General features: G+C 47.5%; 1 protein-coding gene across 1 annotated transcript; it reads left to right on the top strand.

Moving 5' to 3' along the window:
• The first annotated feature begins 4,559 nt into the window (after positions 1-4,559).
• On the top strand, positions 4,560-10,078 carry LOC114881698. The gene is made up of 4 exons (XM_046289563.1): positions 4,560-6,069; positions 6,271-8,537; positions 8,597-8,830; positions 9,590-10,078. Exons 1-4 carry the CDS (start codon positions 4,560-4,562, stop codon positions 10,076-10,078), a joined length of 4,500 nt encoding a protein of 1,499 aa, XP_046145519.1.
• The last annotated feature ends 3,865 nt before the right edge of the window (positions 10,079-13,943 follow it).

The raw sequence follows: 13,943 nt of genomic DNA, 5'->3' as shown, positions 1-13,943 counted from the left end.
CGCGCAGAGAGGCGCAAACAGCGCAGCCCCGGAGTCGGAGTAATGCTAACGCGGTTCCGGCTCCGGGGGTTAAATGTGGGTATGGAGGAGGGGTTTTAGTGCACCCGGAAGTGAGTACTTGCTTTCGGGGGAGCCCTACACTACCCGGGCGTGGACGTATCATCTGCTAGCCCCCCGGGTGTGCGGAAATGCATTTCCCCTGCACCGTAAAAAAAAGAAAAAAAATTACTATATCTACATGAGATATGATGTAATATACATTTAATAAGAATATCATTATTGGCATATCCAGACTAGATATATAATATACATTTAATAACAATGTCATTATTACTATAGCTAAATGAGATATAATGTAATATACATTTAAAAGCAATATAATTGTTACTATATCTGCATCAGATATGTAATATACATTTAGTAACAATGTCATTATTACTATATCTACGTGAGATACAATGTAATATACATTTAATAAGAATGTCATTATTCCATATCTACATTAGATATGTAATATACATTTAATAACAGTGTCATTATTACTATATCTACATGAGATATAATGTAATATGCATTTGTGAAGGTCCTGCGGTGGACCGCGGAGGAAGGGCGGCTCAGCCGTGTGGTCAGGGTTCGTTTGAATGAGTACTCGGTTGGGTATGGGTGGTAACGCTGTTTATTCAATACGATCTTACTGACTAGCGGTTTACAGGCGATGCGGCGGAAATCATGAGTTCTTACAGTTATAGCTGGTCGCGTGAACGCGGCGCGGTCTTAATCCTACGCGGGTCTTATGGCTATTCGAACGCGGCTTAAATCTACGGTTCGCGGCGGATCTTAATTCTATCGACGCGGGTCTTACGGCTACGATTCGCGGTCTTACAAGCTAGATGCGGTCGCGTGAACAGCGCTTCGCAGTGGTGTTGGACGGGATGGGGGTTTCGTCGGAGCGGTAGTGGCCGTAGTAGTGGTACCCTCGGTTAGGTGGCAAACGCCGTCCCTCGGGCCTGGCCAGAGGACCTGTGTCCCGTCTGCTGGTGGCTTCCGCCGGGGCAGAACGGAGGTCTGGTTTGCCAAAATGCAGGAAGGCCAGACGGATCTTCCGCGGGCGGAGGATATCGACCTTTCTCGGGGCGGCCGGATTTCACCAAACCGTCCCGGAGCCGTGGAGGAAGCAGGAATACAAATAAAATAATTTTTAACAAAAAATACAACCGATTTCGAAATGCACTAAAAAGTATGAAATAATTTCTACTTCATTTATACAAATATCCAACAGCTATTAATAAAACCCATTTACTCGTTAAATAGTATACTAAATACATTTCAACCTTTTCGAAGGCGGCGCAAAATTAAAAACTTTTCTTATACTCGAAGATTCAAGCGTCGATAACCTATCAAATCATTATTGACAGCATCGTATATTCGGGTATTTTTAATTTTGCGCCGCCTCCGAAAAGGTTGAAATGTATTTAGTATACTATTTAACGAGTAAATAGGTTTTATTAATAGCTGTTGGGTATTTGTATAAATGAAGTAGAAATTATTTCATACTTTTTAGTGCATTTCGAAGTCGGTTGTATTTTTTGTTAAAAATTATTTTATTTCACACTTTTTAGTGGAACGAGCAGTATTTGTAGGATGCCGTAAGGTGGTTTACCGTTCTTATTGGTTAATTGCAACAACGATAGTTTTTAGTGATAACAAGTTCCATACAAGTTATAACAATAGTTATTAACAATAACAAATTGCATAAATTTTTGCAAGTGAGATATCGCGGAAATGTGAAAGGTTTCATCGCAATCGGTTCATGCTTGGAAAGTATACATGTATACAAGAAACAGTAGAGAATCGGCGACTGCATGCTGACTCATACACCGGTAAAGACACGTAGGCATACGTAGAATTCAATGTAGTAGTAACAATAGTTTTTTACGAATATCTCGGAAACTAAAGCTTTCCGTTAATTATGCATAATGAAAAAGTTGTTCAGAATCATTTCCCCGACAACATATTAAAAGTTCATTGAAATCGTCCAATTTTGACATTAAAAACTTCCTGTATTTTACAATAACAATGAAACAATAGAAAATTTTTTTTCAATGGGACCAACCGGAAGACATACCCTACAAGATGTAAAAGGTTTCGTTCCGATTGGTACACTCATCTCGGAGTAATCGGTGAACACACACAAAAAAAAAAAAAAAAAACATACATACTGATCGAATTGAGTAACCTCCTCCTTTTCGAAGTCGGTTAAAAAACAGGAGTCTGGCTCGATCGTATCGGCGGTTGCGACGGTTCGGGTTCGGTACGCTTCGCTTTCGCTTTCGATCTCGGTACGGAGCCGACTCGCTGTCTTGGGCTCGCGGGCCGCCTTATATTTGGTTAGGCGGCTTGGTCGCCTTGCGAGGGCGCCTCGCGGCTCGCGGCCCTCTATCGGTCGCGGCGCGAAGGTTCGCCGCGCGCGGCCTACGGTGGTCTGGTGGGGGGTCGGGCTATCGTACCCGTCACACATTTAATAACAATATAATTGTTACTAAATCTACATCATATATGTAATATACATTTAATAACAATGTCATTATTACTATATCTACATGAGATATAATGTAATATGCATTTAATAACAATACAATTGTTACTAAATCTACATCAGATATGTAATATACATTTATTAACAATGTCATTATTACTATATCTACATGAGATATAATGTAATATGCATTTAATAACAATACAATTGTTACTATATCTACATCATATATGTAATATACATTTAATAACATTGTCATTATTACTATATCTACAATGTACATTAAATAACAATATAAATGTCATTTTTACATCAGATATGTAATACACATTTAATATGAATATCATGCGTGACTCGCCACGCAGCACTTGGCTCCGGTATCGACATAGGCATGACCCTTTTCACCTGCGATGGTTACCATTACCGTCGGTCGTGTTCTTGGCTGGTCCGGGGTGTTTACCGAGCACAAAGCCGCCTGTGTCTATGACGTTGCCTTCTTGTTACAATCTGGGCATTTGCTTCTTACGAAGCCTGGTTTACCGCAGCCATAACATTTCAAGGGTGGTCGTGGAGTCTCGTCGTTGGTCTTGGGTGTGGTGTTTCCCGTGGATTTCGCGGGGGCTTGGAACTTCCGGTGTCTACACTCCAGTGTTATGCCCGAATTTCCGGCAAATTCCGCACCGTGCCCGTTCCTTCCATCGCTGATCTTTCTTCACGGGTCGTTCCTCTGGATTTTGCTGCTGGGCTTCTTTTACCAGCTTCTCAATTTCCCTCGCGCTGTTCACAAGGTCGGTGAAAGACGTGATGGATTCCCTCGAAATCCGTTCGCGTAGGTGAAAACGTAGAAGGCCGTACAGCATATCTATTTGGACGCTTTCCGTGGGCAGCTCTGATAACTCTGCGAGAAGGGCTCTCTTCTTGCTGATGAAGAGGTCGGTGGGCACTTTTGGATCTTGGGCGGTGCGAAATACCTCGGTGTATACCTGATACGCGGGTCTTCGGGCGCGAAGGTAGCGCGTATCAGATCCGCAGCTTCTTTCCAGATTCGTATTGTGGTTTGGACGCCTCTCCACCACGTGCCTGAGTGTCCTTGCAAGAGCAGGGGTAGTCCACGGAGAGCGTTTTCGTCGGAGATATGCTCAATGTCTTTGTAGATGGAGGTCGTTGTTATAAATTCAACGACCTTTGCGTAGCTTTGGATTCCATCAAAGCGGTGGGGAAATTCCCCAAATGGTAGCAGAACACGAAGTTGGCAACGAAAGTATTTCGTCGGTGCGTCGTTACCGATAGCGGCAGCACCTCTCGGGCCCACTTTGTCCACGCGGTCCCCTCTCCGCGCGGAACCGGCGCGATCGACGCCATGATTGATTTCCTTCTTCTTGATCGATCGCTCGTTGGGAAAAGACGTGTTCACTGATCTCGCAGTCGATCAACGTTTACTCAGTCCTCGCGCAATTAAATTGACTTAGACCTCGCCTCTCCGTCAATCTCTTTTGTCCACGCGTTACGTTCGCATCAGTTAATTAAGTGCTTAGCTATAAATGTAAATAGTTGTTCGCTGACCACGCTTGTTTAGTGTTGTATATACTGTACTGTATACATATCATTTCTGTAAATAGTTTTGTGTGGAATAAACACTGTACTCGCAACAAAGAACGTGCCTCCTCACAGACCTCTCCGGATTCGCATTTCTCGAAATATTTGGTCCTTCGAGCCGGATAGGCGGCACGCCTTTGTCAAACGGTCGTAAGGCGTAATGGTCGCCCGCGCCGGCATTACGTGTTGTGCCCACGCGCACAGTTCGAGTGACTAGACGCTGAACGAATTTGTGCGCGACCTCAGAGAAAGTGACTGTTAGTTAATAAGTGCACACGCAGAAACGGTTCGGTAAAGTGCTCAGTGACATTTTGTGATGCCGAAATCTCGAGATCTGTCGCCTGCGTCGCAGGACGATTCAATTCGTTCGAGTAGAACGGAAGATGAGGCGCCGGCAGCGCCCTCATTGCTGCACGTCCCGAAATAGATGCGCCCGACCACGCCTGTTGCACATCCGCCCACGCCGCTCGCTCCAGCTCTTGCTCAGCTGCGCGAAGAACCCTCGCAGCCCTCGCAAATTGCTCGCACGCGATCGCCCACGCGGCTCACGTCAGAGCTACAAGTACGCGCTCGAGCCCAGGCAGACCGTCTGGACACTATCATTGGCATTGTCGAGGAGTTCCAGGCGGCGGCTGCCAAGGAGCCTCTGACGATCATTGAAGAAGAGGTCAAGATCACGCGGGACACGCTGCTGCAGCTACACGTTGCGTTCCAGCAGGAGCACCTCCTTCTCAGCCGCCAATGGCTGGTCTCACAACTGGAGCACGGCTACTTTAAGACCAAGGTGGCTTCCAATGAGGAACGCGTCGTGCTCACGGCCAGGAAACTCCTCGCCCAGCTGGAAAATCGGCTCACGCAGACCAAGCAGGCCCAGCAGACCACACAGCAGGCTCAGCCCATGCAGACCACTCCGCCCTCGCAGATGCGCTCTCGTTTGCCAGAGCTGACTCTCCCAACATTCGAGGGAGAGTACAGCAAGTGGCAAGAGTTTAAAACCCGTTTCTCGTCTGTCATTAGCAATAGGACAGAGCTCTCAGATATTGACCGACTGCACTATCTGAAAGGGGCTGTGACAGGGAGCGCAGCCCAACTGATCTCGCATTTGCCCGCGACAGAGGAGGCGTTCACCCAGGCTTGGCAGCTACTGGATGCTCGCTTCGAAAACAAACGGCTCAATGTGCAATCACACATGGACAGATTGTACAATCTGAAGCCAATGAAGACCAGGAAGGCAGCGTCGTTGACCAAGATGGTCAATATTATCCAGGAGACACAGCAGGCACTGAAATCGTTCAAGCTTGCCGACGATCCCAACTGCTACCGGCTCAGTGGCCTCGTCCGCCTTCTCGACACGGATACACGCGAGCACTGGGAGCAATCGCTCGCCTCTCAGAAGGAGTATCCTACGATACAGCAATTGACCACCTTTCTGCTGGACTGCGCGGGAACATTGGAGCAACTGGAGCGTTTGGGGGACGCGCGCCGTTCTCAGACCACGCCTGATACAACAACACGGACATCGCACGCTCCCATGCAGCTGAGGCCAACAGCTCGCGCCGCCCACGCAGCTGCAACTCAGCCCACTCCGGCATCCGCATCAGGCCGCCCAGACACCACCAGACCACGCACTTCGGCACTCTACCCGTGTGCCTTCTGCACGCACGACCATTTCCTGGCGGTGTGTCCCGCTTTCAGGCAGTTGACACTAAATGACAGGGCCAATGTTATCAAGGACAAACAACTCTGTGTCAACTGCCTGGGACACCATAGTCTCAGGAGCTGTCGCACTGCCCAATGCTACAAACTTTGCAATGAACAGCACCACACGGTGCTGCAGGGCAGGGACCTGAGCAGGGTAATGGTGCCTGGACTCAGAACAACGCAGCCCTCAACCGGTACAACGCTACCGAAGAACACGCCAGCACCGTCAACCTCAGGTTGAAGAGACGGCGCAGTCGTTGATTCTCTTTCCGCCCACGCAGCCCACGCATCAAAGGAATTCTCAGCACACGTACTCAGACCACGCAGACCACGGACCACACCTCTAGCAACGGCACCCGCCAGAGTGCACACTGACCTCGTAACGCAGCAAGTAAGAATTCTGGTCGATTCAGGCTCTGAAGTTTCTCTTATTTCAGAGTCTTTAGTAAATCAGCTTAGACTCAGGCGACAACGCTCCTCATTGGATGTCCACAGAGTTGGTGGAGCAAGGACCTCGCAGACGAATGGGGTGGTCAATATTACCCTCCATTCCAACTACAGACCGCTCTCAGTCACCGTTCACGCACACGCGCTCACGAAGGTGACCACTTGCCTACCATCAGATCCACCAGCTCGTACAACGCTGCCATCGCATCTGGGGAAATTGAACCTCGCAGATCCTCAATTACACACATCCAGACCGGTGGACATCATTCTCGGAGCAGACGCATACGGGCAAGTCATCAAGTCAAATATTATTCGGCACGCGTCATCACCGTTGATCGCTCAACTTTCGATCTTCGGTTGGCTCATAATCGGGCCCCTGGAGGGCTCTCAGACAATTTGCAGGACTTCTCATCAAGTGACAGTCAATAATACTGATCGCCAATTGAATGAGTTACTCAGCCGCTTCTGGACGCAGGAAGAGCCACCGCAGGACACGGCACTCTTGCTCTCGCCAGATGAGCAAGAGTGCGAAGATCACTTCAAGACCACGCATTCAAGAGACTCTGCAGGAAGATACATCGTGCGATTGCCGCTCAAACTTCACCCAAGAACACTCGGCAATTCGTATCAGACGGCGCACAACTGTCTTCCGCGGATTCTCAGACGACTCAGCAAGGACACTCAGTACAAACAGCTGTACACCAAGTTCATGTTCGAATATGAGCAGCTTGATCACATGGTAACACTGAACAATGACTCAATAATCAGTCCGTTTCAGTACTTTCTCCCGCATCATGGCGTTCTGAAGTTGGGCAGCACGACCACCGCATTGCGTGTGGTTTTCAACGGCTCCAGTCCAACTTCATCAGGATACTCGCTGAACGATCTTCTACACACTGGTCCAAATCTGATGCTAAATATCGCAGATCTGCTCATTTGGATACGCAGATACAAACATCTGTTTGCAACTGACGTCACGAAGATGTACCGACAAATTAAGGTGCATCCAGATGACTGGAGCTTGCAGCAGATACTCTGGCTTGATGACACGCAGAAAGAAACGCAGTACCAGCTGACCACGGTCACGTACGGGACGAAAGCTGCACCGTACTTGGCTGTTCGAACACTCCTGCAACTCGCTGAGGATGAAGGGTCGAAATATCCCCTTGCTGTTGAACCCATCAAAAACGGCAGGTATGTCGATGCTATTTTTGGTGGCGCAGACACAGCAGAGCATCTACAGGATGTTGCAAATCAGCTAACGCAACTCTGTCAAGCTGGTGGATCTCCATTGGCAAAATGGCATTCCACGAGGAAATCGTTGCTAGAAGACCTCGCACCAGAACAGAACAACGCAGCAATCTCATTCGACGACTGCGCAACCAAAATTCTCGGAATTAAATGGATTCCACATCAGGACACGCTTAACTTCTCGACCATATCAGCTACGCAACGCACGCAGTTTACGAAACGCCTCGTCCTCTCAGAAGCAGCACAACTATTTGATTCTCTCGGTTTTGTTGCACCTGTAATTATCAGAGCTAAAATTCTCATTCAAGAGCTTTGGTTACAGGAACTCGGTTCGGACGACATTCTGCCTTGTCACATTACTCAGCAGTGGCTTCGTATCAGGGAAGATTTAACCAGTCTGGCCAGACTTTCCATCCCACGATGGTTCAACACAACGACCACGTCTACAGTTGAACTCCACGGATTCTCTGATGCATCAGTCCTCGCAATGGCAGCAGTCGTCTACCTCGTTGTCCACGCACCGTCCACGGGTACCCACACATCTCTGATCTGCTCGAAAACGCGAGTGACACCACTCAAACGTCTGACCATCCCGAGGTTGGAACTCACAGCAGCGCTGCTACTCTCAAAACTGATGCGGCATGTTCACGCTACTTTGAACTTGACCGTTTCTCAGACATTTTTGTGGACGGACTCAGAAGTTACGCTTGCATGGATCAAGACGCACGCCTCCAAATGGAAGGATTACGTACGCAACAGGGTAATCCAGATCCAGGAGATTACGCAGAACTATCACTGGAGGCACGTACCAGGATCATCGAATCCAGCTGACTGCGCGTCAAGAGGTATGACGACAGAACAGCTTCAACAGCATTCTCTGTGGTGGACGGGACCACCGTGGCTCACGCAATCTCAGAACTCGTGGCTTAAGCTGACCAGTGTCGACGCAGACGAGTTGGGCGCCCCTGAAGCTTGTGCTGTCGTCTCACTCCACACGGCAAACGCAGTAAAGGAATATTCAAGGGAATTAATCTATAAATATTCTTGTGTTAACAGATTACTTAGAATCACCGCTCTTTGCCTCAAATTCGTGGACAAGCTGTTCAAAGGCGTGACGCTTCGCCCACGCATTACATCTCCGCAGCTGATATCGAAAGGGCCAGAATCTACTGGATTCAGGCCACGCAGTCCACATTCTTCAAAGATGAACTCGCTGCACTCGCCAAAGGAACTACGCTTCCGTCGACGCATCCATTTACGAGGCTCACCGTTTACCTTGACCATCAAGGGATCGCCAAAGTAGGCGGACGCCTCCAACACTCAGAACTTTCTCATGAAGGCAAACATCCTGTCATTTTGCCTCGTGATTCAAGATTCTCAACGTTTCTCATCGACCACGCTCATCGTCAGACCATGCACAGAGGTATGCAATCCACTCTTGCCTTTCTCAGAAAACGCTACTGGATCATCGGTGGACGAGCTCCAGTGAAGACGCATATCCTGCGGTGTGTGAAGTGTGCTCGGCAGAGGGGGATCCGTGCCCATCAACTGATGGGCCAACTACCTCTCTGTCGGGTCACTCCATCGCGCCCGTTCACCCACACTGGGGTGGACTACGCAGGACCGCTCACGCTGAAAACTTGGAAAGGAAGAGGAGCCAAGACGCAGAAAGGATGGATTTGTGTATTCGTCTGCTTCGTAACCTCAGCTGTACACTTGCAAGCTGTCACCGACTACTCAGCCGAAGTATTCATCGCAGCCTATCGCAGATTCGCAACAAGGAGAGGAACTGCAGCCTCTCTCTACTCAGATTGCGGCACCAACTTCCAAGGAGCGGACGCGCAGTTAAAAAAGCAGTTTAAGGACAGCACACGCAAAAATCAAGACATCGCAGCTCTACTCGCCAAGGATGGTACGCAGTGGCACTTCAACCCTCCTGCCGCTCCACACATGGGTGGAAAATGGGAGGCAGTGGTCAAGTCTCTCAAATTCCATCTGAAGAGGACGATTGGAGATGCTTTATTGACGTTCGAGTAATTAATAACATTGCTCGCGCAGATTGAAGCCATCCTCAATTCAAGACCGTTGGAACCATTCAGCGATGATCCAGACGACGTCTCAGCCCTCTCACCAGGACACTTCCTGATCGGATCGCCGCTCAACGCAGTTACAGAGTCAACGCTTCTTGACGTCTCAGTCAACAGATTGTCAAGGTGGCAATTTCTGCAGCAGCGCCTCCAACAATTGTGGAGACTCTGGTCCACGCAGTACTTGCAGCGACTCCAGGCCATCTCTAAGTGGCATCATCCGTCCAACGAGATCAAGGTAGGCTCTCTTGTTCTCATTACTGATGAACGCTTGACCCCAGGGAAATGGCCCATGGCCAGGGCTCTCAATTTGATGCCAGGAAAGGATGGACTGACCAGGGTCGTCACTCTCAAGACGGCCACCACGACACTCACGCGGCCAATCGCCAAGCTGGCGCTGCTTCATCAGCCCTCTCAGGACAACGCGGACACGCAGACCACATCATCGACCAGTCGCTGATGGCCGGGGTGAAATGGTGGGGAAATTCCCCAAATGGTAGCAGAACACGAAGTTGGCAACGAAAGTATTTGGTCGGTGCGTCTTTACCGATAGCGGCAGCACCTCTCGGCCCCACTTTGTCCACGCGGTCCACTCTCCACGCGGAACTGGCACGATCGACGCCAAGATTGATTTCCTTCTTCTTGATCGATCGCTCGTTGGGAAAAGACGTGTTCGCTGATCTCGCAGTCGATCAAGGTTTACTCAGTCCTCGCGCAATTAAATTGACTCAGACCTCGCCTCTCCGTCAATCTCTTTTGTCCACGCGTTACGTTCGCATCAGTTAATTAACTGCTTAGCTATAAGTGTAAATAGTTGTTCGCTGACCACGCTTGTTTAGTGTTGTATATACTGTACTGTGTACATATCATTTCTGTAAATAGTTTTGTGTAGAATAAACGCTGTACTCGCAACAAAGAGCGTGCCTCCTCACAGACGTCTCCGGACTCGCATTTTTCGAAACAATATGTAGATATAGTAATAATGACGTTGTTGTTAAATGTATATTACATATCTAATGTAAATATAGTAATAATCACATTGTTATTAATTGCATGTTAAATGTTTAATGCGGAAATCCCAATAATGATATTCTTAATAAATCTATATTACATATCTAATGTAGATATGCCAATAATGATATTCTTAATAAATATATATTACATTATCTCTCATGTACATATAGTAATAATGAAATTGTTACTAAATGTATACTACATATCTGATGTAGATATAATAATAATGATATTGTTATTAAATGTATATTATATTGTATCTAATGTAGACATAGTAAGAATGATACTGTTGTTAAATGTATATTACATGTCAGATGTAGATATAGTAAGAATGATATGGTTATTAAATGTATATTACATATCTAATGTAGATACAGCCATAATGTAGATACGGACCACATTTAACTTGGAGAACAACGTGTGTGATTCCCCTCTACAGTTTGCTTTTTACTATGCGATCATATAAATAGTGGACAGAAATATATGACGTACGATAACTGATAAGCGATGATGACATGGTAACGATACAGGATACAATGAAATTCCTATTATTTTTCAAAGAAAAAATTATATGATCGTCATGTACGAAGAAAGCTGTAGAGGGGAATTACACACGTTATTAAAAGTGTCGCTAGACCTAGTAAGCTGCGCGAGTTAAGTATGGTCTCTCGTGAACTGCAGTATAGTTAATCCCGCATTACGGGAATAATGTTGATTCCCGTTGAATATTGTTTACTTGAAATTATCAAATCGGTCATTTGTGACAGGTTGCCGACGCCTGAACTAGAATCTTCCTAGTAGAAGATGTTTTTAATTTTGCACCGCCTCCGAAAACTTTGAAATGTATTTGGTATCCTATTTAACGATTAAGTAGATATTATTAATAGCTATGGAATGTAGGAATAAATGAAATTGAAATTATTTTACACTTTTTAGTGCATTTCGAAATCCGATGTGTTTTTCGTTAAAAATTTTTAGTGGAACCAGTTGTATTTGTAGGATAGTGCAAGCTGATTTTGGGTTTCTGTTGCTTAGCTGAATAACCATAAACCGAAAAAAATTGACCGAATTTAAATGGTTAATAAACAACAAATTTCATAAATTTTTGCGAGTGGGATCATCACGGATACACAGTTCCTGAATAAATCTATATTTTTTTCTACAGGATATCATGCGACTACCTCGACAGCCGAAGCGGGATGGTTGCTAAGGTGATTCAAAACAACTTTTTCCTTTGCCAAAATGCTGGCTAAGGCTTAGTTTTCGAGTTATTAACAAAAAACACCGATCAATCCAAGCGTGCATAGCGCGCGGTCTTCGGGGCTCAGTGTCGGCTGCGAAAACCGGGACTGACGTAGGTCGCGAACGAACGGCTTGGTACACCGTTGGCATAGCACAATAAAAAAACTGACTTATGTACTACGCTCGGATCCCGGTCCGTCACAGAGAATCCCCGCGGAACTTATATCTAACCGTCCTTACATACTACTGCGGTCGCTAACGCCTGCAGAACTAAAACGAACGCGGGTATACGCATGTGCGCGTGGAGGGCGAACGCGAACAAACTATCGAAAGCGCCGAGACACTGCCGCGTGTCGTAATACCGGACGCAAGAGTCGGGAGAAAGGATTGACCCGATTGGGCCGACGGTGTTTTATTAAAATGCGCTGCGGTGGAGTTGCTGCCCCCTTGCCTTGTGCGGCTTGTCTTCTCGTACGCCGAGGTACAAACGAACAGCGAACGAGACGACGACCAATCCTGCCCAGCCTGGGTAGCGCCACGAACCTGGACGGGACAGGTTGCCAAAGGCCGGATACGGTGCCGTGTAGGCTAGCGTTCAGAATCCCCGTGGTAGCACCGGCAGAGATTATGAACACGCATTAGTATGGTCACCCCGGTTCAAAGCCACGGAGATGACGAGGGTAGGCGTCTACGGCTGCTAGGACTTATGGGGATCTGCCAGGTCGGTGACGTAGTGCAATGCCACAGCTCGACGGCCGAAGATCTCATCTTCGGAGATCCTAGGAGGTCCTCTCGGGGCAGAAGCCCCAAGGCAACGCATCGATCGTGGCATCGATCGGTCCTACTTATAGTCTAGCCGCGCGCAAGTGGGGATGCCGCCGCGGTGGGGGCCCGCGATGCGTGACGCCGGTCCGCAGCTGTCGCCGCAAACGAAGAAGTTGAAAGGAAAGGATTGATACCACCCAACCAGACGAGATTCAGGAACGGAAAGAGCACAATAGACAACATATACACATTGAACTTGCGGGTAAATAAGCAGATAAGGAGGGAGAAGGGTAAGACTGGTCGCCTGCTTCATTGACTTAAAAGCAGCATTCGACTAGGCGGACAGAGGTGAGCTGATGGACACACCAAGGGAAAGGGGGGTGCAAAAGGGGCTGAGGGAAAGGGTAAAGGAAATACTGAGAGAGACTAAAAGAAGGGTAAGGACAAGCGAGGGGTTGACGCAGCCGTTCTAGAAAGTGAGAGTCCTGAGGCAGGGTTGCCCGATGAGCCCGATTCTGTACTACCTTCTTACGGCGGACCTGGAGGAGGAGATGCGGAAAGAAGGGATAGAAGGAATTAATTAGGGGCGAGGAAAATATAAACGCTGGCATATGCGGACGACGTGGTGCTGCTGGCAGAGAAAGAAGAGGACATGGCGGCATTGATAAGGAGACTAGAAAGGTATCCGGACAAGAAGAAATTGGAACTAAAACGGGAAAAATCAAAGGTGATGGGATTCAGAAAAGGCGGGGGAAGATGAAAGAGGAGGGACTGGAGCTGGTAGGGAAAGAGACTGGAAGAGGTGAAGGCTTTTAAATATTTAGGATATACATTAAAGAGAAACGGAGGGAGTGAATTACACATAAATGACAGGGCAGGAAAAGCGGGTAGAGTAATGAGACAAGTCTGGGGGATTGGGGAAAGAAGATTTGGAAAAGACTGGAAGAGGAGAATATGGTTATGGGATAGGCTGGTGTTGGCGAAATTCCCCAAATCGTCGCAGACCATACAAAGTTGGCAACGAAAGTATTTCGTCGGTACGTCGTTACCGATATTGGCAGCACCTCTTGGGCCCACTTTACCTACGCGGTCCCCTTTCCGCGCCGGAACCGGCACGATCGACGCCATGATTGATTTTCGGCCTTCTTGATCGATCGTTTGATGTGTAACGATGTGTTCGCTGATCTCGGTGTTCGATTAAGTTTCTTGTACACACGACGCGTCATTGTTTCACATCGCGCCGTGCGTTATTATTATAGTACTCGCATAATCATATTCATTCAGTGTAAATAACTTGTGTATAT

The sequence above is a fragment of the Osmia bicornis genome, unplaced genomic scaffold (assembly GCF_907164935.1).
Source record: "Osmia bicornis bicornis unplaced genomic scaffold, iOsmBic2.1, whole genome shotgun sequence".
NCBI classification, from domain to species: domain Eukaryota; kingdom Metazoa; phylum Arthropoda; class Insecta; order Hymenoptera; family Megachilidae; genus Osmia; species Osmia bicornis.
Note: the sequence above shows the minus strand (reverse complement) of the source record. Positions and strands in the feature narration are given on the sequence as shown.

What these genes read in the sequence shown, in the direction of transcription:
- LOC114881698 (XM_046289563.1), top strand. Translation starts at nt 4,560, where the DNA reads ATGCGCCCGACCACGCCTGTTGCACATCCGCCCACGCCGCTCGCTCCA. An exon ending in GCCAGCACCGTCAACCTCAG is followed by an intron (nt 6,070 to 6,270) that starts GTTGAAGAGACG and finishes CTCTTATTTCAG; the next exon opens with AGTCTTTAGTAAATCAGCTT. An exon ending in ACCATCAAGGGATCGCCAAA is followed by an intron (nt 8,831 to 9,589) that starts GTAGGCGGACGC and finishes TTGCTCGCGCAG; the next exon opens with ATTGAAGCCATCCTCAATTC.